This window comes from Histoplasma capsulatum, assembly GCF_000150115.1.
Source record: "Histoplasma capsulatum G186AR genomic scaffold supercont2.3, whole genome shotgun sequence".
Classification (NCBI taxonomy): Eukaryota; Fungi; Ascomycota; class Eurotiomycetes; order Onygenales; family Ajellomycetaceae; genus Histoplasma; species Histoplasma capsulatum.
The window spans coordinates 374711-397121 of NW_025544803.1; the positions used below are offsets into that span (position 1 = coordinate 374711).

Sequence of the window (22411 nt, forward strand, 5' to 3'; positions counted from 1 at the left end):
GCGGGTTCGTTACGCTCACACAGCTCCTAACAGGAGCGGTGCAACTTAGCGATCGACCATACCCATGCCACAAATGATAGAGAACGGCGGTAATAGGAGCGGGGAGGCCAGCGGAAAGTGACTTGAGCTGAGGATAACAACCAGGCCGGGAACAGATGACGTGAGCACGAATGAGGAACAGCCGCAATGGCGTGGAACGCAATGGGAAAGGAAAAGGCAAAGAACTACGGACGTTGTCAACGGCCCCTCCCAACGTGTTGACGGTCTTGATATTCTTGGTCGGAACCAGGTCCGGTCACGAGACCGCTAGTTAGCTCCCAAGACGGCCCGATTACTCAGCTTGTGAACAACGATCTCTATCCCAATCGCATCCCACATAGACTGCAATTTATCCACGCTGCCCATTGCGCTACTCAAATACCAATAAGACGCTTGTTGACTGTCCGGTCCTCCGCTACACCATGTCCGCCCCTTCTCTCGTCAAACAAATCAACGCCCGGCCATGGCTCAAGCGGATGATGCTGCCGCTCGCCAACTGGCACGCCAATGCTTCCGGATACAGACAAATGGGACTGAGGTAATTATATCTCCAACCTAAGCTCATGCAGAGCATCTGCGGGATAGCATAAGATGCGGTATTCGGAATCCGGGGATGTGGGGTTTTCGGGCAGGAAGGACTGTGAAGCCAATTGCTTGATTTTGGACAGATTTCGACGGATAAAATTGCGGCTAACACACAACTTCAATGCTTTTCGTATAGAGCCGATGACCTGATCCCAGAAGAGAATGACACCGTCCAACTGGCGCTTAGAAGGCTTCCACCCAAGGAAGCCTACGACCGCGTTTACCGCATCCGACGCGCATTCCAGGTCCGTTTGGCGCCTCCATTTCTTCGCATACGTCCCGCTATTAAAAATTGAATTGAGTATAGAAGGCAATGAGAAAAAAACATGAGAGAAATGCAGTTTGGCTAACATATGCACCTTCAAAAAACAGCTATCCATCGAGCATCAGCTCCTCGCTGCCGAAGAACAAACCAAACCAGAGGAGGTGCGCACCGCCTTAGCCTACTTCCGCCCTGCCCATTTTTGTTTTTTCAATACCCTCCACTGGACAATCTCCATTGAAGCCTTGCCGATTGGCCATGGGGGAAAAATAGATATATAACTCCATCCACTTCGGAGCTTAAATTCACCCTAGATATATTTATCCATTTTCACAATAGACCATTTCAAACAAACACTAACCACCGATTGTCAACACCATTAGGATGTCGAGTATCTCAGCCCCATCATCCGAGAAATCGAACGCGAGAACAAGGAACGGGAGGAACTCGATAACCTTATCGTCAAGCGGTAAAAAATTATATAATCGCCTATAGAAAACTGTTGTTAGGTGCCGGGATGGATGAAGCGCTACCTGTGTGAAAACGCCCTTTACCGGCATCTCGAAAGTTAAAGAAATGGAAATGTGACCCAACTGCCATCCCGCCGCTCTTTCAATTTTGTTAATTTTTGGACTGGGGTAATTGTCGCAGCGATGTGATTGGCCTGGTTTGTGTGATTAGGGGAGGGGAAACGTTATATTGGAGAACAAATGCTTCTACTATTGTACTGTACAGATCTACTATACTTTCATAGATGGAATGGGATGTTTTTTCCCTTTAAACATTAATTAATTCATAAGAATCAAAATCATGACCAGAAAAGTTATTGGCTAATGATATAAACATTTCTTTGACTATCAGCATTCCAAGTATATATATGTATTTGCAAAATGTCGAGTATGTCCAAAACAGTATAAAGGTATCTAAGTGTAGCCTAATAAGCCAAAAGAATTTGAAGCCCAAGACGTAATTTTTCTCCACTCACTTATTCACATGCCATGCCTTTCTCTCTTTGAAGCCGCCCATCTCCAGGCTCACTGCTGCATGACGGTTACATCCACATCCTCAATACGCCACATATACCACATGAACAGGCTCCTAATATATTTTCCACAAAATCAGCCAAAAAAAAAAAAAACCGACAGTGGGAGATATAGAACAGGGGTTGAATCAGAAAACGGGAGCAAAAAGGGGTTGCTGGTAGCTATATAGATATAGACATAAATCAAAATCTCTCACCGGTAGGGGGAGAATGGCGCTGCAATATCCACCATCTCCTTCTCAGACATGTATTTGAACTTCCCACCCCCTTTGGCCTTAAGCTTGCTGACGTCGCGGCCCATGAATGCAGCCATTCCTCTCCTACATGGTAGAGGGTCAGATGAATAAGCGTCATCTCCAGGCAGAACAAAAAAAATAAAAAAAATAAAAATAAACTCACTGAACCCCCAAATCCCCCGTCGAAAACACATCCATCCTCTTCAACCCGAAGCACGAAAACATCTCCACTGACCACCTCCCCAGACCACGGACCGCAATCAGCTTCTCCAGGACCTCTTCATCGCTCGCCTGCAGGAGCATCTGAGCGCTGAGCTCGCCGCTGGCAAACTTCTCCGCTAGCCCCTGGATGTACTCCGCCTTGCGCTGCGAGAGGCCCGCGCTGCGCAGCGTCGCGATGTCGCATTTAGCCACCTGCGCCGGGGTGGGGAAGTCGTCATCACGATCATAGCGCATTTCCGCCGCCTCTGGTTTCTCGCTCTCGCTTTCGTTGTCGCCCCCGTTGCTGTTGCTGTTTATCTCGTTCGCGGAGGGATTTTCCGGGGCAGCGGTGTTAGTAGCAATAGTAGTAACAATAACATCGTTCGCATTATTGTTATTATTATGGACATTATTACTATAATTACCATTTCCCCCTTCGGCACCGCCGCGAAACAACGCCATGAATTTCTTCTTGATACTCCGCGCCGCGGCCCCGGAGACCTGCTGGCCGATAATGCCGCTCACCAGCGAATTGAATGGGTCGATCTCCTCCGCGAGCCCTGCGGGCGAGAACAGCGGGCATGGATGCTTCTCCACAACGGGGCGTAATTGCGGCGCGACGTTCAAGAGATGGGCGGTGGCTTCTTCGAGTAGGGTTCCTGTTGTGGTGGTTGGGCGTGGGAGGCTCTTTTTGGAAGGGGAGGCATCTTCTGGGTTCGCTGGGTAGGCGGTTAGGTGGCTACCGCGTGGGGTGAGGAGTGTTGCGGCAGTGAGGTGCGGGTCGATGGGCCGATTGAGGGCTGGACTGGATGTGGGGTTTGGCCGTGTTCGTGGCCGTTTGGGGGTTGATGGGGGTGGTATATGGGGGGTTTTGGAGGCGGGATTAGCAATTGCTGTTGCTGTTGCTGCTGCTGCTGCCACAGCGGCAGCTTTTGATACAGATTTCCCGCCCTTCCCGCCAGCTTGCTTTTTGATTACTTTTGTGGGTTTCTTCGCCAGAACACCAGCTTTCTGGACCTTCTTTGCCCTTGTTGATGGTTGTTCTTGTATGCTATCGAGGTCCAACGCAGCCTGCTGCGTTATTGCGCTTACTCGAGCTGAGCGTCTCGGCGCCATGGCAATGGGAAGCTTTTTGAAAAGCAAAAGTTGCCGTGCGGTTTTGGTACCAAAATATATGCTCATGTATGTATAAGCACATATATATGATTGGCGTTTTCCGGGGGAAAAATGGTTTTGTTCAGGTCCAGCTGCATAGGTTGATATGTATATCGATTCGATATTTGGCTGGAAGATTAGAGGTACCTACGGAGAAAAATTAATACAGGATGGGCTCTCCCTCGTATGGGCAATCCTTACTTTAAACCATCTCACCGATATCGCTCTTGGATTTTGTTTCCAATTATCATCGGCGACGGTCGTTAATTCGCTAGCGGTTAGTTATGGAATGAAGAAAGCCTTTGGTTGGCGGTTGATTCAAGCCCATCCGCGCGGCTAACATGGCAACTTCGGAAAGTTCTTGGCCAATCCGGGGATGATAGTTATGTATGTATATCAATATTAGAGATAAAATAAACATATTTATAGTAGTTAAAGCCAGAAGCAAAGTGAAGCCGAGAATATCCAAACACATGGCCAGGAGCCTCAACCAGTTTTTTGTGTCCACATTATATGTCGTTTTAACTTCGCGAATATCATTATCAGTCAGTGCATGAACGCTTACGCTCTGCAGCAGCTATCCATTCCCATCCATCCATCCATACATCCCAACAAGTTACGCCCATGGGATCTCCTGAATTGCATTTCCACATGGTTGCGCTCTACGTCTGGTTTTCACTATTGATCTATAAATTGAATGTTGGATGGCTTCGGGGGCTTCTCTCACCCTCCGCCCCGCATTTTCGTAGACACGAATGTGGATGGATGTCTAACTGTAACTATACACAGGAAACGCCTACCTATGTAGTGTCTAACTCAACTTCTCAATCGACCACTAACCACTTCAATCTTAATCATTCATTACTTCCTACATTTTAACAGATACCGGAAGCCTCATCGTCAAGCTTTTTATTCTTTCTTCTTCCAGCCGGGAAAGAGTCTGCGGTCAGGAGGGTACAGGGAGTAGTATGTATTACCGGTTAAGAAACGAGGGAAGCTCTCCTATATATACTCATCACAATCATTGGATACTCAATTGCTCTGCTGGTGCCTGCGGGAAGAAATGCTCGCATAAGTAAGTTGCCCCAGAAATCCATCTTTGGGCGCATATCCATAAACCGGGGCTGGGCTGGGAACTCTGGCAAATTAATTAGCAGGAAAGGAAAAGAGGAAGAAGAATAATAATATCCATCGATGACTTTGACAGGATATTAGTAGTTAGCATTTCTTCTCAAGAATCTACCCAAGCATCATAAGATATATAGGTACACCAATTTGGATACTATCTTTGACATTGGGTATTCACGTTGTAACTTGTATGGGGAACAATCTGATAAGAAGATGCAAGTATACACACGCGCGCTGGATCCTGTACAAAGCGTACACATCAGTTCGCATTCAAATCGATAACCTTAGTAGGTACGTAGATGGGTAGAATATTGGATTGTTTATTTATGTGTGTTATTTTTCTTTTCCCTCCAAGAGATGGGAAGAACCAATGAGAAAGCAAAGAAAAGAGCGTTCTAAGCGATATTTTATCCGTAAGATTCCACAGCAAATCCATGGATCTTTTTCCATACGGTTTTCAGGTCTCCGGGAGTCAAAAAAAAGGGGCGACTCTTCCGTGGAAAGCTTAAAAAAAAATTCACACAAAACACAAAACACAAGGCTTGAGAGCAATAAATGGTCAAAAATGGGTGGATAATTATCTTTAGCACAATGACTGGACGAATAACCCACCCCGCTCTGCAGCTGGCCACTGAAAATTTAATCAGGACATAAATTGGGTCCAGCCAGTTGTACAAAAATTTTTTTTCTTCCCCTTCTCATCATGGTAGTTGGAAGTTTTAACACGCCTCCTGTAGTTAGTTAGCAAATGCACTATGTAAGAGCAAAGGAAAAGAAAAGAAAAACAAGCTTCTGTTGCGCAGGACTAGTATACTTCGAATAGGAGTAGTGGAGCGAGCCGTAAGCATTTTGACACCTCACTGGCACATTATTACAGCGTATAATTGATGATGGCTGGCAGCTTGCAGATGTCTTTCCAGGATTGTTTTTTGAGAAATTACGTGACTAGGTGATGCTTGCCTGGCGTTGCAGCCGCAGGGCAGCGGCAGCCAAGAAGGACTCCCCGTCTCTTGTCTCAGAATCTTGAAAGTGGCGTGGGAATGGACGCGTTGGTTTGAACGATCAGCCTGCAGATTTGCACCGAAAAACAGGAATTCGCCACAGCCTGGGTGCAGGAGTTACTGGTATAAAAAATGAAAGTTTTTTTCGCAAAAAAAAAGAAAGAAAAAAGAAAAAAGAAGCCGAAAAAGAGAACTGAACGAAAGATGAAAGCGAGCAAAAAACCATGTACTTTCAGGCTGGGTTGTCGGTTTTGATTGGGAAACTGCTCATCCCCATATTGAAGAGAACAAGAACAAGGTCAATCAACAAATCCATTCCTCTCCAACTCCGTACTATGCTGATGGTGCGACTGTCCCCAGCAGCCGTATCAAGGTACAGTACGCACTGAATACGCCGCACAGAGCATGTCCAGTAGTACGTCGTCAATACCAGGGACTGGGCTTGTTGGTAATCTTGGGCGAGATGGAACCGGGCAGGCTTGGCGCCGGTTTCCAGGGCCGCCAGCGATCCATCCGCGTCGCTTTTTCTGCACCATCCGTCGTCGTCGTCCTCGTCGTCGTCGCTGTCGTCGCTGTCATCGCTCTTCCTCTCTTCTCTCGCTCTCTGTTCTCCCTCCGCTCGTTCTCGGGAAGCCCTGTTCTTTCCCGCCAGCTGCGTTGCGCTGCTCCTTCCTTGCTCCGTGACAAACATTCTCGTCGTTCGTTGATCCTCCTTTATTTCCCACCAAAACACAACCGCCTTCAGACTTCTCACCGTCAACGTACAATTCGTCAATTCCTGTCGTCAGCTAAACGTTGTATACCCCATTGCTTCTTATTTTCTGCATCTGATATTTCGAATCCTTGCCTTCCCCCCAATTGGCAAATAGTTTATTTAATAATTGTGAGTTCCTCGTGCTTGTGCCTTGTTCCTGTGCTAGTCCCGGTCAACCATTCGTGTCACCCGTTGCCCTGTTGTCGTGTCTCCACCTGCATGCCAACCAACACCAAAAAAAAAAAAAAAAAAAGAGAGAGAAAGAGGGAGAGAGGGAGAGAGCCACCCAACCCCGGCTATCAGAATCTGCCCAGTGGTTGTTCGTTATTCGTTATTCGTTCGTTGTTCAGTTGTGTCCCAGATCCTCCTGAAACTGGAACACAAGCGACTCCTTAAAATAAACACCTGCCAGTCTCGATAACAATTCCCTCCAAACATCTCCCCGATTCTTAATTTCGATCCCGCCGTTTCTTCTCTCTACCCCCATCTCCTCTTTCCGTCCTGGCTATCTGGCTGTCTGGCTGACTGTTCTCCTTTCCTTTCTACAGCTGCCAAAACACTTATTTCGATCATTCACTCATTCTCACTGCTGCCATCACATCTTCTGCTATTAAGGGGTAACAAATGGCTATCTTGAAGTACCTTCTTCCTGCTTTGGCCATCGCTGGTCTGGCAGCTGGCCAGAACTGTGAGTTTCTCCCGTTTGTCTATCTATCCTTAATCCCCTCAGATCCAACAATTCTATTTCAATTGAACGGGGAAATATGTATTTATACTCATACTAACGTGCGTCTTTGACTAGCTTGCAAGGGTCCCAAGACCATTCAAAGCCAAGGCGATGCCAATGCCCTCAGCTCCTGCAAGAAATTCGAGGGCGACCTCATAGTTGCTGCGGATATTCCCAAGGGAGGGCTGACGCTCAATGGCATACAGGAAATCTCCGGCAGCCTGATGGCCAAAGGCACTCAGAACTTGACTGCGTTGTATTGCCCTGACCTTCGAACTGTTGGCGACGCTTTTTTCCTCAGCGGTGCCATTGAGATGAGGACCCTTCAATGCGATGCTCTCACATCAGTTGGCTCTCTCAACTTGGAGGCGCTTCCCAATTGCCAACAGCTAGCCTTCACCAAGGGTGTTTCCACTGCTAAGAGCATTTTGATCACCAACACTGCCCTGACGAGTTTGAAGGGCATTAGCTTGAAAACCGTTGGCAACCTAGATGTCTCCAACAACCCTCAACTGATGGAAGCCAACGTCGACCAGATCACTAACATCACTGGCTTTGTTGGCTTTTCAGCTAATCACCCAGATCTCAAGATCTCCTTCCCCAGACTCGAGAGTGCCTTGAACATGACCTTCCGCAATGTAAGCGAAGTCGAGATACCATCCCTTAAGACAACTGAGGGTCTCCTTGGATTCTACTCCAATTATTTTGAAAAGATCGCTGCTCCCAACCTCACATCTACCGGAGATCTTGTGTTTGCTAGCAATTCAGACCTGAAGAACATCTCCCTTCCAAGCCTCAAGACCGTCAATGGTGCTTTCATTATCGCAAACAATACTGAGCTCCAGCGCATCGATGGTGTTCCCAAGCTAACGACTGTCTTCGGTGCTCTTGATTTCACTGGCAACATTTCCAAGTAAGTACACGAGCAAGCATCACCTTCTTTATTGTCTGCGAGGTTTTTGTGCGGAAGTGTAGCTAATTTACTTCTTCCCTTTTTCTCTTCAGGGTCGACCTCCCAAGCCTTAAGGAAGTCAGCGGCGAATTGAACTTGCAAACCACCCAGAAGTTTGATTGCGATGCTCTCAAGGCGCAAGTTGGCTCTGTCGGAGAATTTGTCTGCAAAGAACAAGAAGAGAACCCTCAAACTGGAACCACCACCACCTCTGGACAAAAACCCAAGCCATCCAATGCTGGTGCTCTCTCACCACCCTCCGGCATCGCCATGCTGGTTCTTATTGGTGGTCTCCTTACCTTCGCTCTGTAAAAAAGATGCTTGCGTGACACGGATGGCGTTTTTCTCTTCCCTCTATTTGTGCAGTTTGCTCGTGTGCATTCCTTGAGAGATTTCAAGTTTGTCTTTCTCTTTTACCACATTCCCCCTCCCTTTTTTTTCTCACTCTGGTAACTCGCAGCTATTTTTTATGGTAATATTTAACTCCTTGTTTTTTCTTTTGCTTCCTTTTTTTTTTTTTTTGTGGGGTGTGTGTGTGTGTGTGTGTGCACCCAAACACTTTCCTTTTCCTCTTTCCCTCTTATTTGTTTGTAATCTTCGTTCTGAAGAGGAAATGAAACATATCCGCACTGGGACACTTGGAAGCATGAGGAAGATGCATTGTGGTCGTAGGAGCAAGGGATGATGAGCAGTTTAGTTGAGACTTGTTGGGGACCGTATCAATCAAGAGACAAGAACGTACATAGACCTCTTTTGTTGATGTAAATGCTCTAAGAACGGGATTTGCCCGCTCCTATTTCTTAATTTTTCTCCGCTCGTAGCTTGTTCAATCGTTCGCTCCCTTTTCCCGGGTCACCACTATTTCAGTGATGGCGGGCTTCCAGATAATTCATATCCCCACGCCATTACTGGGTGTGGAAGTCTTTGGGGTGATGAAGGCAGAAGAACATCACAAAACCGAACTTTCAGCAGAAGTCCCCGCTACCAGAGCTGATGTAGTGTTTCACTTTAATTTACAGGCCCGTTGAAGGCTAGAACATACCCACCCCACGCAAGGAGAAACTGGTCTTTTTGGTTTTTCGTGTGATGGGATCTTCTTAGCTTTCCAGAATAGGATCAGTATCAGGATCGAGGCCAATTTCCAGAAATTCCACCGGTTTCTCTTGGGTTTCTGTTCGTCTGCAATTGCATGGCCGCCATCATCGGCGTTTGTGATATATAATATAACTATATATACAACATAATTAGAAAAGAAAGACTAAGTCAACCCGGAGATAAGATGCGTAAGATGCCTAAGATCCCCCTGTCCATTCCACCCCTCACGTTTGGGAGAGAGCTGACAGATGGATTCGTTTGGGGGTTGTTCAACAAGCAAAGCAATCCCCTTCCAAGACCGATTGTTTTCTATATATGGAGGCCGTCGACGACATTTGTGAGTTTGTTTCCGTCGTGCAACACCTTATAGGTCATAGTGTCTATTTGATGTGAGCTCATTTAATGGGTGACTAATCATTATGACTATTAGCCAGCAGCCGAGGCATAGATAAGCGGTGCGCTAGTCCGTAATAGGTAGTCTAGAGCCAACCTTGGAGCCAGCTAATCACGTGGTCTCAGCCGCGCGGGCAAAATCGCCCCTGTTCCGTCGTTCTCCTTTCCGCCAGCTCCACGCATCCTCACCTCCTCCACAGCCTCATCCTTGGCTTATTCCCGCTTCTCCCCGTTTCTTCTTCCCCCCGTTTCTTCCCCCCGTTTCTTCTCCCCTCTTCGTCTACACCCACTTCTTCTTCTTCTTTTCCCTCCCGCTCGCATTCGTTTTGGGCGGTTTCTCTTTTCTGTCTCTTCCTCCTTTCCTCGCCTGGAGGTCCATCCGGCACCACCGAAACTCTAATCCTTCGACCGCGCGTACTCCCTCTTCAACAAACCATTTTTGCATGCAACAAGAGCCGGCAGTCTGTTCTGCTTTTTCAAAACCCTCCACCCAGTCGTCTCACCCCCGTCAATTCAATTCTTCGCCGATTGAGCAAAACCAAAGCAGGAAGGGTATAGCACTGCTGCCGTTAACTTGTTGCGGTGGCTGTTTCTTGTTACTGAACGTCGATTATTGGAAAGCGCCCCCGTTGAGACATTATTGAGCTTGTGAATCCTGGGACTCAGTTGTACTATACGGTCTCGGTTTCAAGATCTGCTTCATTTGTTTTTCGTTTCTCTTCCGCAGTTTTCTGCGTCTGCACTTCATCTTCCCTACCGCACGGCACCTATCGCCACACTCGCCATCGCCATACCCATCCGTTCAATAGTCATCTCCCTCAAATCAGCTAGGGTCCATCTCAGCATGTTGCTTCCGAAAGGCGGTGTTTCGTGGAAATCAGTCAAGGCCCGGTTGCCTCCCACAAGGCTTCTGACCTCGCTGGTTTCCAGGCCTCGATTTCTCATATCCGTTGCCCTTACCAGTATGATAGTACTGCTATGGAAAGGGATCTGGAGTTCTGCGGCGGAGATGCAGAGGTATGGGTGTACATTCATTACCTTTCCGCTGCTTCTTTTTGTTTGGGACCGGGGCATTGCTGACTTGAATCCTTTTTTTCCCGTGTTTTTATATAGTTTCTATTGCTTTGGCCCCTCAAAGTCCCCAGCGCAAATGACACCAAATGAGATGGTGGAGTGGAATTCATATCTCCAGACACCAGTAATATTTAACCACCACGAACCTTACCAAGTTAATTCTTCCACCATCCAACATATTGACCTAAATGCTGTTAAGACAACCACCAAAGCTGCGCTAAACAACGAACGTGTTCTCATTGCCACTCCCCTCCGAGATTCTGCCGCTTATCTGCCCAAATATTTCGACCTGGTGACCGAATTGACCTATCCCCATCACCTCATCGACCTCGCATTCTTGGTCAGCGACACGACGGATGATACTTTAGCTATTCTAGCGGCGGAGTTAGAACGGATACAAAAGGCTGAAAAGATTGCGTTCCGTAGTGCTTCGGTTATCCAAAAGGACTTTGGGCTGGATCTGAGTATGGAGGTCCATGAGAAGCATGGTTTTGAAGCCCAGGGACCTCGACGAAAGATAATTGCGAAAGCCCGGAATTTCTTGCTGAGTTCTGCGTTGAAGCCCGATCATTCGTGGGTTTACTGGCGCGATGTTGATATTGTCGATAGCCCGAAGAGAATTATCGAGGATTTCGTCGCACATGACAAGGATATTCTTGTTCCCAGTAAGTTATGCCCATTTTTGTTTGCTGGTCAGTGAGGCATAACAATTAACATGGAGTTACAGATATCTGGTTCCACCGGTACGAGAATGGCCGCGATATCGAAGGCAGATGTACGTAATTGCTTCTGATTTTAGTTAGATCTCTTTTCGATCATGTGCAATTAGTTCTTGATTTTCGCTGACGAGAGATTACTCCAGTTGACTACAATTCCTGGAAAGAAAGTGACAAAGGCTTGAAGCTCGCTGCAAGTCTTGATAAAGACACTATCCTAGTAGAGGGTTATAAGGAGTTCGATACTGGACGCGAATACCTGGCCAAAATGGGCGACTGGAGAAACAACAAAGATGAGGAAGTCGAATTGGATGGTGTTGGAGGCGTCAATATACTTGTCAAAGCCGATGTGCATAGAGCTGGTAGGCTTTGTTCTCTTCTTTCTCTGTTTTGCTGCACCCTCTGCACTATTAATTACGATATTGATTCTAATAACGCCTAAAAACCCCATCCAGGCATCAACTTTCCATGCTACGCCTTCGAAAACCAAGCCGAAACGGAAGGGTTTGCCAAAATGGCCAAACGGGCGGGCTATCAAGTCGTCGGATTACCTAATTATGTTGTCTGGCACATCGATACGCAAGAAAAGGCAGGAAATCTCGCTGATCGACCAGCCTACTAACAACGACCAGCCACGACAACAACCTCAACAACATCAACAATAATGATAAGTAATCATAATCATAATAAGGGAACGGAAATGTGACATTATTTTTATTTTTTCCTCTTTTGACTTGGCTCGGTTTGGCCCGCAGCAGGCGAAATTCGACTTGCCTTTTTTTTTTTTTTTTTTTTTCATTTTACGAACCGCCAAACTCTGCGGCGCCCCACCCACCACCGCAGACTGAAAAGCGCAAATGCAATGCAACGCAACGTGCACGCCTTTTCCTATTTGATACTGGAACATACAGTACAAATTTGCGACACTTTTCCCTCCCCTAGTATTTCCGCCGCCACTTCCCCGTCCGACACGCCATGGAAGCTGCTCGCGTCACGTATGGAGTGTTCTAGGTAGGGAAACAGACCTCAAAAAGACAGACGGAACAAATAAAGAGGAGGGGGATGAAAAAAGAACAAGGAACAGGAAAATAAATGGGAAAGGAAGACAAAGTTATAAAAAGGTTTATAATACTCTATGTGGAACCTTCCATCCCATGTGTAGTAAATTCACTTTTTACTTTTCTGTTGTTCACCTCTTTTGACACTTTTGCTTTTTCGTGTCATTGGGGTTTTCTTTGATTTTATTCTTGTTGCGCAACTTCAATCACAGCTTGCTTCATCCTGTTTTTGTGTTGCTTTCTTTTCTTGCCTTCTTTTCCATTTTATTCTCCTTTTTATTTTCGACATAGTTTATCTCTTCCTCTACCTTCTTCATGTTTGTGTTTTTTATATTTTTATATTTTGATTATTTGCGGCGCTTCGGGAAAAAGCAGGCAGGGGTTTTCTTTTCTCTTCTCTTCTCTTTTTTTTTAAAATTTAAACATGTATCGTCGTCGTCGTTTTATTTTCTTGTCATTATATTATATTCTTACATGATTTATAAAAAAGTGTGCTGGCTTGTTAACTTGGCTGTTTTTTAATAGGGGTTTACATATGCAGCATGTGTACAAAAAAATATTCTTATATCTCACCTTCTTCTCTCCCTTTCTTTTACCTTCCACTGTTGATGCTTTCTTTGCAACTTTAAGTTAACTTCATAGTTTTTTTCTCCTTTGTATATGAGAACTAAATGGATTTTTTTGATCTGTTGGATTTTCTTCCCCTTGCAGTCGTCCATCAATCGCTCCGTGTGCCCGTCACGTACATGTACATCACATAAGGCTCGTCATCTCGATATTCTACCCTTCTAAGAATAAACATCAACTTTCTGCTTTTCTTCTGCTTTCCCCTTTTTGTAGGTTTTAATCTGAATACCGGTCGATCCGGACATATATGTATGTATGACCGTTGCTCAATCGAACGGAGGAATGGTAAAACTCTTCTCTTATCCATATTCATTCCCCCAATAACCCTTCCTTCCTCGACGCTTTCCCCCCCACCCCTCTATCCTGACAACGCGACTCGGAAAGTGGACTCTGCTTCTTTTTTCTTGCTTGATTGAAGAGGCGCTGCTCTTGGTGCCATCCCACCTTTGGGAACCGTGATCAAAGGGAGGTGGTCCGAAGGTAGTTAGTTCTCTTTCCCTCTTCCCCTCTTTGTTTTATTTATTTAATTTATCCTTTTTGTTATCTTCAGCTCTTGTGTGAGTTTTTTTTTTTTTTTTTTTTTTTTTTTTTTTTTTTTTTTCAAATGCTATATACTAGTCTGTATTCTACAATATGGTACATCCGGGTCGTCCGCAATAAATAGGCGCGCTGGAGTATGCCTGCGCCTTTCCCAACGCCTGTATTCGAAAAGAGTTTAGCTGCTTGTTGATTTTCCAGAGACTTATTTTTTTTTTTTCCCCATCTTTCTTTATCTGCGACGGTTGGGGGAAAAAAAAGGAGGGGAGGGGGAAGGACTAAACTCCTACATTTTGTATCGCGCGGAACACATCAGACATGCCCTCCTCTGTCACCGCTGAGCACTCAACATAGGCCACAGCATTGATGGTTTCCGCGAGCCTCATGCCCTCCTCGCGAGACACCGATTGGCTCTCGTGCGCGGGCAGGGGGGGATCGCTTCTCCGGAATGAGAGCTGAGGGAGCTGTTTCTTATTTTTAGTCTTATTCTTCTTCTGCTGCTGCTGCTGCTGCTTCTTGCTCTTTTTTTCCGTCTCTTCTTCTTCGCTAGCGCGATGCTGTGTTCTCCGGTCAATTTTGTTGCCGATGATGATTTTGGGGATGCCTCTGGGATGGAAATGGTTTATCTCCTCGAGCCAGTAAGACTCGATGGCGTGGAAGGAATTGACATCGGCTACGGAAAAGCAGATGACGACTATGCTCACATTAGAGTACGCGAGGGGCCGTAGCCGTGATGCTTCGTCGCTGGTGTCTCTTAAATACAAGGCGTACTTTTTTCCGTCGAGTCTGGATAGGGTTTTGCACTGGGTTAAATAGGGGTTTTTCTGGTTATATACCAGAATAGGTATATGAAAAGGGGGCTTGATGTGCTTTTGTCTTCGTTGCCGCCTCCAACAGCGAACAGTTCAACGGGTTGAGGGAGAGTGGAGGATGTTGACATAGAAAAAGAAGGCCATCATACTCCATATTCAAAGTCTGGTGGTCGCAAATATCACAAAGACTCGGCATGCCATATCGGCCTCCTGGAGCTTGGTCATCAGAAACGTTGAGGAAATCCTCTATAGGCGGGGCTTTTGATCGAAACAGCCTGTACAATATGGATGTCTTGCCGACTCCATCGCTGCCGACAAACGCGCATCTAAACAAACAGCAAATAAGCCCCAGCTCGACGTCGTTGCATGCGATGGGATGAAGGCTGCCTAGGAAAGAATCTACTCGCCTTACAGGCTTCGAATGCTCTGGAGTTTGCGAGGTCATGGCTATTTAATCAGGCAAGGTGGATATATTTACTATGGTATGTAGTTAGCAGTTATCGTTGATGTTATAGCAGACATATTCACTGGAATTTTGAACGCTCATGAGGAAGATCAAGGTCAAAATCAAGATCAGGAACCTCGAGCTCTCGGTGATATTCATCACGTGAGTCGTACATGCACTGCCTCCTGGTGTTTTAAGAGCGGAGTACGGCGTATATAAATATCATCGACTTAAATTAGCTTGTTTGCAAGGGTCGTACGCCGGAAAGCTTATCTGAGAATACCTATTAGTTCACAGCTGGCGGGGTATCCCCAACATCGCTCTCCCCATGGCGAACGACAGATATTCCGGGCAGTGAAGTAGTCAGCAGGCAGGAATTTACAGAGATGACTATGTAGTTACATATTAGGCTACTTACTTAGGTATCGAATGAATAGCCAACTGTCCCGTCGCCTATAGCATGTTACTCGGTTATTTTGAGCATAAGCTAAGGTATCCTCTCCGTTTCAAAGGGAATCACAGAGCAGCGATTTCTGTAGTTTCAAACATAGGAGCGCGCACGAAAATAAACTTGGCTTTTCGTTTCATTTGTGTATGACCGATGTGTTCCGTTGTGAAGAATGAGATGTCCATGCAACCCCTTAATCAGGGGCTGCGTAACAAATGAAATGCTCACCTATGTACCAGAGCCTTGTGGTACACAGAATACCTGGCATGTGCTGTGCACGATCCATTTAAGGTCGAGTGGGATAACGCAACTACAAGCAAGCGTAGAACATTAATTTGCGTTCGAACCCTATTGCTCTTAAAAACCAGATGGTATGTATCTCTCTGATTGTTTGGTTGTAGGCCACATGGATGCCTCCCTCGTCAACCAAGAATAAAAAGACAAAGCTAGAGCCACGCTGGGGAGTCGATTAAATCTGCCGTTTTCATTACTGTCTACCTCCCTCACTCAATCTGTCAAGGACACGCATCGGGTAAACTGTCTACCCCAAGCTCTCCCCGTCAGACTGGCTCCTCCAAATTGAACAAAATCACTCCTTGGAGTAGAACCATCTGGTTCCCCTATTTACTATGTGTCATAGAGTGCATTGGTCTTATGCCCTCTGCAACCACACCACTTCCGACTCTCCATGTTCCAGCAATATCCGGAATAATGATTTGCCCTGCGATGTCGCCATACGATCAGGTACCGCGTGCACCCAGGTTGAGGAGATACGCATCCCAATGTACGGGATGTGTGTGCGATGTCGGAGTTTGAGGGGGGATGGAGTTGATGGTGAGGAAAAGCAGAAGGCCAAGGAGAAGGCGAAGGAACTGGGATGAGTGGCAGGGGGGAAAAATAGGGCCGGGGGAGGAAAATGGTGGCTTAGAGTATCGCAGTTGAAGCTTGTGGAATTGAGAACGACTTTCTTCCAGTTTGTGGATGAGAAAGTTGGGGATGATGGATGGAACTGTAATGGAAATGGTGAAAGGGCCATGCAGAATGATAGAGGAAATTGAATTTAAGTTGCGATTAAATATGTATATATGTACTGATGGGTGCATGATTAGGTTGCACGGCGAGAGGCCTAAACATCGCCGGACTGGAGGCGAAAAGGCAACTTTAGATGCAACTATAATTGTATAATTCATTCGTACACGCCTTGTTCAAACTTATCGACATCGAAAAATCGTGCTATAATCGTGTTTCCGTTGAAAATCCGCCCTTCAAGAGCATTTACCGCCTATTCCGTTCGTTAGTGACCGTGACAATGAATTCCGGGTTCGAGAAGTCAAGTCTAAGTCTGGGGTAAGATAACTTACTCGCAATGCGGAAAGTTGGCTTGTAAATTTTACAAATACAGGGATTTTTCCTGGGCTGTTTCGATCGATGAAGACCCGCTCTACTCGACCATACTGCAGTATTCGTTAGCAGCTGAAGAAAAGATTGTAACAAGGCGAGTATTCCTTTGGTGAATATAACCTGGCATACCTTCTCAGCACACTCATCTCCGATTTCTTGCATCAAGCCTCCGCCTTCTCCATTCTCCAGCTCCGCGTCCAGATCCATCCCGTCTACCATGCCGTGCAGAACAACTACTTCACTCATCCGCCCGAATTTGCCATCTTCTGACTTCTTCTGATTTCCACCAACTATATTAGCTCTACCAGCTGGTGTAGCTAATCCGCCACCCTCAGAAGCCGGCTTCTTCTTTTGTTTTTCCAACTTGACCTGCAGAGGCTTGACTATGCCTTCCCCACTTGCACCCAAACCAGAGCCCTTTGTCCATCCATATTTTGAGAGTAATCTTTCTGCAAACCCTTTCTGGCCTGGCCGAAGTGATCGATAGCCTTCTCCGTCAGGTTCTTGTTTGCGATCTTCCTCCTTGGCGAATGTTGCCTCCAATTCCGCTTCTGTCGCGGGAATCTCTTCGGGTGCTGGGGGCAACGTGTACCGGACTGGCGCTCGTGATATGGTGGCAGATGCGAATACTTGATCGGGCGGGGGCGGCTGTGGACGCAAAGGTTCTGACGATGAGGTGGGCGGCGGAGGGGGTATAGGTATATTTGTAGAGCCAGGATCTGGAGAGATGTAATTCTGACTCATCCGAAGCCGTCGCGCGTACGCATCTTCCCCAGTCGCATCGTCTGGTACTATTGTGGTAGAAACCGCTGGAGCGGGTTCTGATAAACCCTCCGAATCCTGTCGTTCTGACCGAGGCTCATTGAGATTTGGAGGGGGCGCAAAGTTGAGGCCTGGAGGTCCAAATTGCCCTGCACATGGATATCAGTAACATTATTATTATTTCCAGAGGAAAAAGGTGTGGAACATACGATTTCTTGGTGATCTAGAATATTCTTCATCGCTATCCATACCACTGCTCGTTCTTCTAGCCATCCGATGCGCATACAGCCGGTCTTTCCATTCTCGAACTTCTCGAATTTTCTCGTCGCTATGTCTATATGCTTCGTAGCTATTAGGTCGCGATGGGTCGTAAATATCATCCCAGTTCTGCAGGTTTGTTTCCTCGCGGTGCTTCTTGCGCTTTTTACGGCCGCCCCGCTGTCGTTTTTCCCCTCCATAAAACCCGTTCACGTCATCCTCTTCGGCCGTTGCAGCCCAATCCGCAAGTGACGTTTTTGTCGTGGGTTTGACGGCTATTCCAGACACAGGAGATGTTCCCACAGCGGAACCCACGACGGGTGCCTTGGGTATGCCGGGTTTAGCCTTAGTCTTCTGGGAAGCCAACTGAGGTCTTTTGGTAGGTTGAAACCGTAGAGAAGCTTAAATCCCATGGAGCATATCAAACAGGGCGAACGAGTGAGCAAACCAAATCGGATAGAGTAGAGATGTATGGTCAGGGAAGGGTAAATTGGCTACCAGCACTTATCTGCTGCTTCTTTGAAGCTGCATCATCTTGAGGCGCATCATTTTCGCCGGATTGTTTAAATACAACAGGAGCACGCGAGATAGTGCCAGGGGCCGAGCCATTATCTGAAGCCGGATCAAGCAAGTTGGCGTACAGCGACATCATGCCCCCTTTGGGGGGAGGTTGGGAGGCCATACTTCAAGGCGTGGGGAGTGAGTATCAACAAGAAGATACTCGTTCATGTTCGTCGCAGAAAGTGCCCGTTGATGCTTGGATGTTTGCAGCGTTTTGCAACGGGAGAGTCTCCATCCGGATTATTTATTATCCGTCATGTTCCTGGGTTATCCGTTGAGTGTCTTTCGGTCGAGATGTTCGGCAAGATGACCGACGTGCGTCATTGGTATAAATGTGATTCATAAACTGTCGAAAGTATTTTCGAGTGATATCGCTTTGTTTTCTTTTTATCGTGATTAGAATTGGCATAGTTGTTAGCACCATTAGTATACCCAATCCAGTCATGTCTACGCTCGCGAATTCATTCACTAGCTCCGCTGCCACTGCCATTATCGTTCCTGGCAAGCCGAACCCGTTAACAATTTCGTACCAGCGCCTACGTTCTGATGTGAACTCATTCCAAGCGAAACTGGCCAAGCTGGGAATTTCGCCAGGAGTTGCTGTTTCAATTGCGCTGCCCAATTCGTACGAATTCATTGTATCTTTTCTGGCTGCGTCATGGCAGAGAGCCATTGCGGCTCCTCTGAATCCTGCGTATAAGCAGGAAGAATTCGAATTCTACATTGATGACTTGAGTTCGGCATTAACGCTCATCCCAAAAGGCTCCTTTGCGAAAGATGGGCCGGCCGTACGTGCTGCGAGGAAATACTCTGCTGCTATTGCCGAATGCTACTGGAACGGAGTGGACGTGGTTTTGGACGTGAGAGAGTATGGAAAATTGGCCGGGAAGTGTGATTTAAAGAAGGAAACGGCTCAGCCTGATGACATCGCATTGGTGCTCCATACCTCAGGTAAGATCTATCTTAACAGCTGGAAAGAGTAACGGTCAACTCGGTCTCAAATTGAGTTCTTAAGCTGTCTAAATCCAGTGTTCTTAACTTGGTTTCATTGTTGATCTATGCCCTCAGTATAAGTAGCTAATACTCAATTAGGCACTACTGGTAGACCAAAGGCTGTGAGTTGGCCACAGATATCTGCTAGCAAATATTATACTTATGATGGTTAGGTACCCCTTACACACAGGAATCTGACAAGGACCATGAGTATGTTTTATCGTCGTAGACTCTGACTTCTTATTCTCTGGTTAACCGAAAAACACTTCAGGAAACATTCAAATGACCTACGACTTGACGGAAAAGGACCGAACACTGCTCGTAATGCCTCTTTTCCATGTTCACGGGTTGCTCGCAGGGTTCCTGGCACCTCTTTTGTCCGGCGGCTCAGTCATTGTCCCTGAAAAATTCTCAGCTTCGACATTTTGGTCTGAATTCATTACGTATAGCGCGAACTGGTACACTGCAGTACCTACCATTCACCAGATTCTCCTTAAGACACCACTCCCGAAACCTATGCCAAAAATTCGATTCATTCGCTCCTGTTCCTCCCCATTGTCCCCAAAGACCTTCCATGAATTGGAAAAGACTTTCCACGCTCCGGTACTAGAAGCGTATGCAATGACAGAAGCAGCCCATCAGATGACGAGCAATCCTCTTCCTCCAGGGAAGAGACAGCCAGGTACTGTTGGGATCGGCCAGGGAGTGGAAGTTAAAATTCTTGACGAAGATGGAAACGAAGTTCCTCAGGGATCTGAGGGCGAGATCTGCATCCGTGGGGAGAATGTTACCAAGGGATACCTTAACAACCCTGCTGCTAATGAATCCTCTTTCACAAAGTCTGGATTTTTCCGCACTGGCGACCGAGGAAAGAAGGACAAGGATGGTTACATTTTTATAACGGGGCGCATCAAGGAGCTGATCAATAAGGGAGGCGAGAAAATCAGCCCTATCGAACTGGACAACACGATTGCTTATCACCCCAATGTAGCGGAGGCGGTTTCTTTTGCCATTCCGGATCCTCACTACGGCGAAGATATAGGGGTAGCAGTTGTGTTGAAGAAAGGTGGAAATCTGTCAGAAGACATGCTGAAGTCATGGATTGCGCCTAAAGTTGCGAAATTCAAAATTCCCAAAAAGGTGAAGCCAGCATATCTCAAATCATCACCCCTTATCTAGCAATGTGACTTGAAATAAAATGACTTCTATCATATTTATATACATCAAGCTAACGCGTATATTCTCCCTCACTCCAGATATGGATCCTTTCCGAAATTCCTAAAACCGCAACAGGTACGGACTTCGCAGACTCTCTTAGACGACTTGATGTACGTAAGCTAATATGCACAAAGGCAAAATACAGCGTCGCAAGGTCGCGGAAGCGATGTTGAAGAAAGAAACCCCAAGTCCAAAGTTGTAAACAAATCGAAAGATACAATCACGATCAGTTCAGTATTGCGACGATAGAGCCAGAAATATGTAAATAGATTTTTTCGGCATCTCCTCCTTTTTACCGCGCATCTTGGTTAAAGGATATATTCATCCTAAATCCCTTTGGCTTATACGTTCTGAGATTGCAAATATTAAGGCCTATATATGGGTTTTTCAGTCTGTTCCACACCGTCACCTTTAGTTACACATTCCTTCGATTCATGATTATAATAGTTTGCTGTTTGCCATATTTTCTTGCATATCGAGCTGATGTTTAAATATGAAATAACCGACCAATCCCTTTTTTTCGCTACATATCTATCGAAGTTATCTGCACGCATTTCTGTATATGGCAGGGATACCACGGAAAAACATATTTGATCTAGGTATACGGTCAAATGATTTCAATGATATTTGATTGCTAATTTTCTTCCTATTTTGGTTGATTTCGGACAATTTCACACAATTTCACACATTTTTTTTGCCAACAAAATTGTTAGACACAAAATAGGAATTCTTTGAAAAATGAAAACGAGGTTCAAAAGAATACTATCTTATGTGGCCAATTTGCCAACCAACACAATGTATGTGATTGGAAATCTTCAAGATCGTCAAAGACAAGAATCTCATCATGTAGCAATATACTCCAAAACCTCATGAACAGAAGGGTTTGACTAAACATAAATATACCTGTGTAACCTTCATATTGAGCTTGTTGGTTGATTCGAATTCCACTCAGGCTCTAACATCGTTCGAAACCACATATCATAGGGCAAGTCGTATCGCAGATTTAAACTAGTTATAGATAAATTAGATCAGAAACCTTATACGGGGCTTAGACGTACTGGTGTTATTTGCATCTAAGGATTAAATTAGTATTGGGATATGGCTTTCATGAAATAGAAAGAATGTAGGGAGGGGGGTTTTACAGGCATTGCTAACGAATAGTTTAACGTACCTTTTCAATGTCCCACACTCCTGACGTGGCATAAATATCCTTTGATAATTGCTCACGTACGGCCTCAGAAGACTCAGCAACCACAAGCAACACACTGCCTTTCATTGGGGGCGTTTGACTCTCTTTGGGGTGGAATTCAAGCATAGCTCCTAAACGTCCAATGATTAGGCGTTGATTACCAATGCCTGGGGCTCTCGGGCGATAGCATATGAAAATCGAAAAAAAAAAGTTTCGCTTTGGTAAGTACTATGAGGGAATGAGCTTGTACCTCCAAATTTAAGGAAACCGGAATCTATCATCGGTTTGGTGTTTGCAAGATGAACGCTGCATGAGAACTAATGATTAGCCAGGTGTGGACATAAATGGTTCGATACGGCCATTGACATAGCAATGCAGTTTTTCATCGCGTTTCTAAAAGCATATATCCACTGTGGAGGGCCAGCCCAAAGAAGCAGAAGGCATCGATAATAGCAAGCAAAGACGAAAAAGAGTATCTGTAGTATTTTGCAAACTCACCCTCGTACTTCTATTCTCTTTTGCAACGCACCCTCCTTATCGGGCACGATGACCATATACTCATTTTTCGCCCCGGCTATCGACCCCATATTCCGCTGTAGTCGACTGTTGATAGATGAGCACGAGGGACACTGTCGGGCTACGAGATTTGTTGCAGCAGCTATCCTATGTTGATATTGGTATAAATGCTGAAAACTGCAACGACTGTTAAGGAGGACGAAGGTGTTCCGGGAGGCCATCACGG

General features: G+C 46.0%; 9 protein-coding genes across 9 annotated transcripts; 4 read left to right on the top strand and 5 right to left on the bottom strand.

Moving 5' to 3' along the window:
* Positions 1-461: 461 nt before the first annotated feature.
* Positions 462-1359, top strand: HCBG_02297 (ubiquinol--cytochrome-c reductase subunit 7; the record flags this gene model as incomplete). Its single annotated transcript, XM_045429346.1, has 4 exons — positions 462-577; positions 761-869; positions 997-1050; positions 1270-1359. 4 exons carry the CDS (start codon positions 462-464, stop codon positions 1357-1359), a joined length of 369 nt encoding a protein of 122 aa, XP_045289241.1.
* Positions 1360-1709: 350 nt separating this feature from the next.
* Positions 1710-3481, bottom strand: HCBG_02298 (DNA-3-methyladenine glycosylase II; the record flags this gene model as incomplete). The annotated part of the gene is made up of 3 exons (XM_045429347.1): positions 1710-1716; positions 1925-1984; positions 2328-3481. The coding sequence occupies 3 exons, from the start codon at positions 3479-3481 to the stop codon at positions 1710-1712; spliced, it is 1221 nt and encodes a 406-aa protein (XP_045289242.1).
* Positions 3482-5881: 2400 nt separating this feature from the next.
* On the bottom strand, positions 5882-6340 carry HCBG_02299 (uncharacterized protein; the record flags this gene model as incomplete). Its single annotated transcript, XM_045429348.1, has 1 exon — positions 5882-6340. One exon carries the CDS (start codon positions 6338-6340, stop codon positions 5882-5884), a length of 459 nt encoding a protein of 152 aa, XP_045289244.1.
* HCBG_02300 (GPI-anchored cell wall organization protein Ecm33) lies at positions 6246-8513 on the top strand (the record flags this gene model as incomplete). Its single annotated transcript, XM_045429349.1, has 4 exons — positions 6246-6532; positions 6952-7091; positions 7206-8043; positions 8136-8513. 3 exons carry the CDS (start codon positions 7028-7030, stop codon positions 8392-8394), a joined length of 1161 nt encoding a protein of 386 aa, XP_045289243.1.
* Positions 8514-10414: 1901 nt separating this feature from the next.
* HCBG_02301 (N-glycosyl-transferase) lies at positions 10415-11982 on the top strand (the record flags this gene model as incomplete). The annotated part of the gene is made up of 4 exons (XM_045429350.1): positions 10415-10587; positions 10684-11309; positions 11507-11722; positions 11816-11982. 4 exons carry the CDS (start codon positions 10415-10417, stop codon positions 11980-11982), a joined length of 1182 nt encoding a protein of 393 aa, XP_045289245.1.
* Positions 11983-13671: 1689 nt separating this feature from the next.
* Positions 13672-14839, bottom strand: HCBG_02302 (small GTPase RHO1; the record flags this gene model as incomplete). The annotated part of the gene is made up of 3 exons (XM_045429351.1): positions 13672-13743; positions 13873-14368; positions 14544-14839. 3 exons carry the CDS (start codon positions 14837-14839, stop codon positions 13672-13674), a joined length of 864 nt encoding a protein of 287 aa, XP_045289246.1.
* A 1479-nt stretch (positions 14840-16318) lies between these two features.
* Positions 16319-18390, bottom strand: HCBG_02303 (uncharacterized protein; the record flags this gene model as incomplete). The annotated part of the gene is made up of 5 exons (XM_045429352.1): positions 16319-16569; positions 16649-16741; positions 16818-17599; positions 17660-18109; positions 18207-18390. 5 exons carry the CDS (start codon positions 18388-18390, stop codon positions 16474-16476), a joined length of 1605 nt encoding a protein of 534 aa, XP_045289247.1.
* Positions 18391-18568: 178 nt separating this feature from the next.
* HCBG_02304 (peroxisomal-coenzyme A synthetase) lies at positions 18569-20939 on the top strand (the record flags this gene model as incomplete). The annotated part of the gene is made up of 6 exons (XM_045429353.1): positions 18569-19220; positions 19362-19384; positions 19436-19472; positions 19534-20402; positions 20519-20555; positions 20615-20939. 6 exons carry the CDS (start codon positions 18713-18715, stop codon positions 20680-20682), a joined length of 1542 nt encoding a protein of 513 aa, XP_045289248.1.
* Positions 20940-21528: 589 nt separating this feature from the next.
* HCBG_02305 (uncharacterized protein) lies at positions 21529-22406 on the bottom strand (the record flags this gene model as incomplete). Its single annotated transcript, XM_045429354.1, has 3 exons — positions 21529-21537; positions 21652-21800; positions 22199-22406. 3 exons carry the CDS (start codon positions 22404-22406, stop codon positions 21529-21531), a joined length of 366 nt encoding a protein of 121 aa, XP_045289249.1.
* Between the last annotated feature and the right edge of the window lie 5 nt (positions 22407-22411).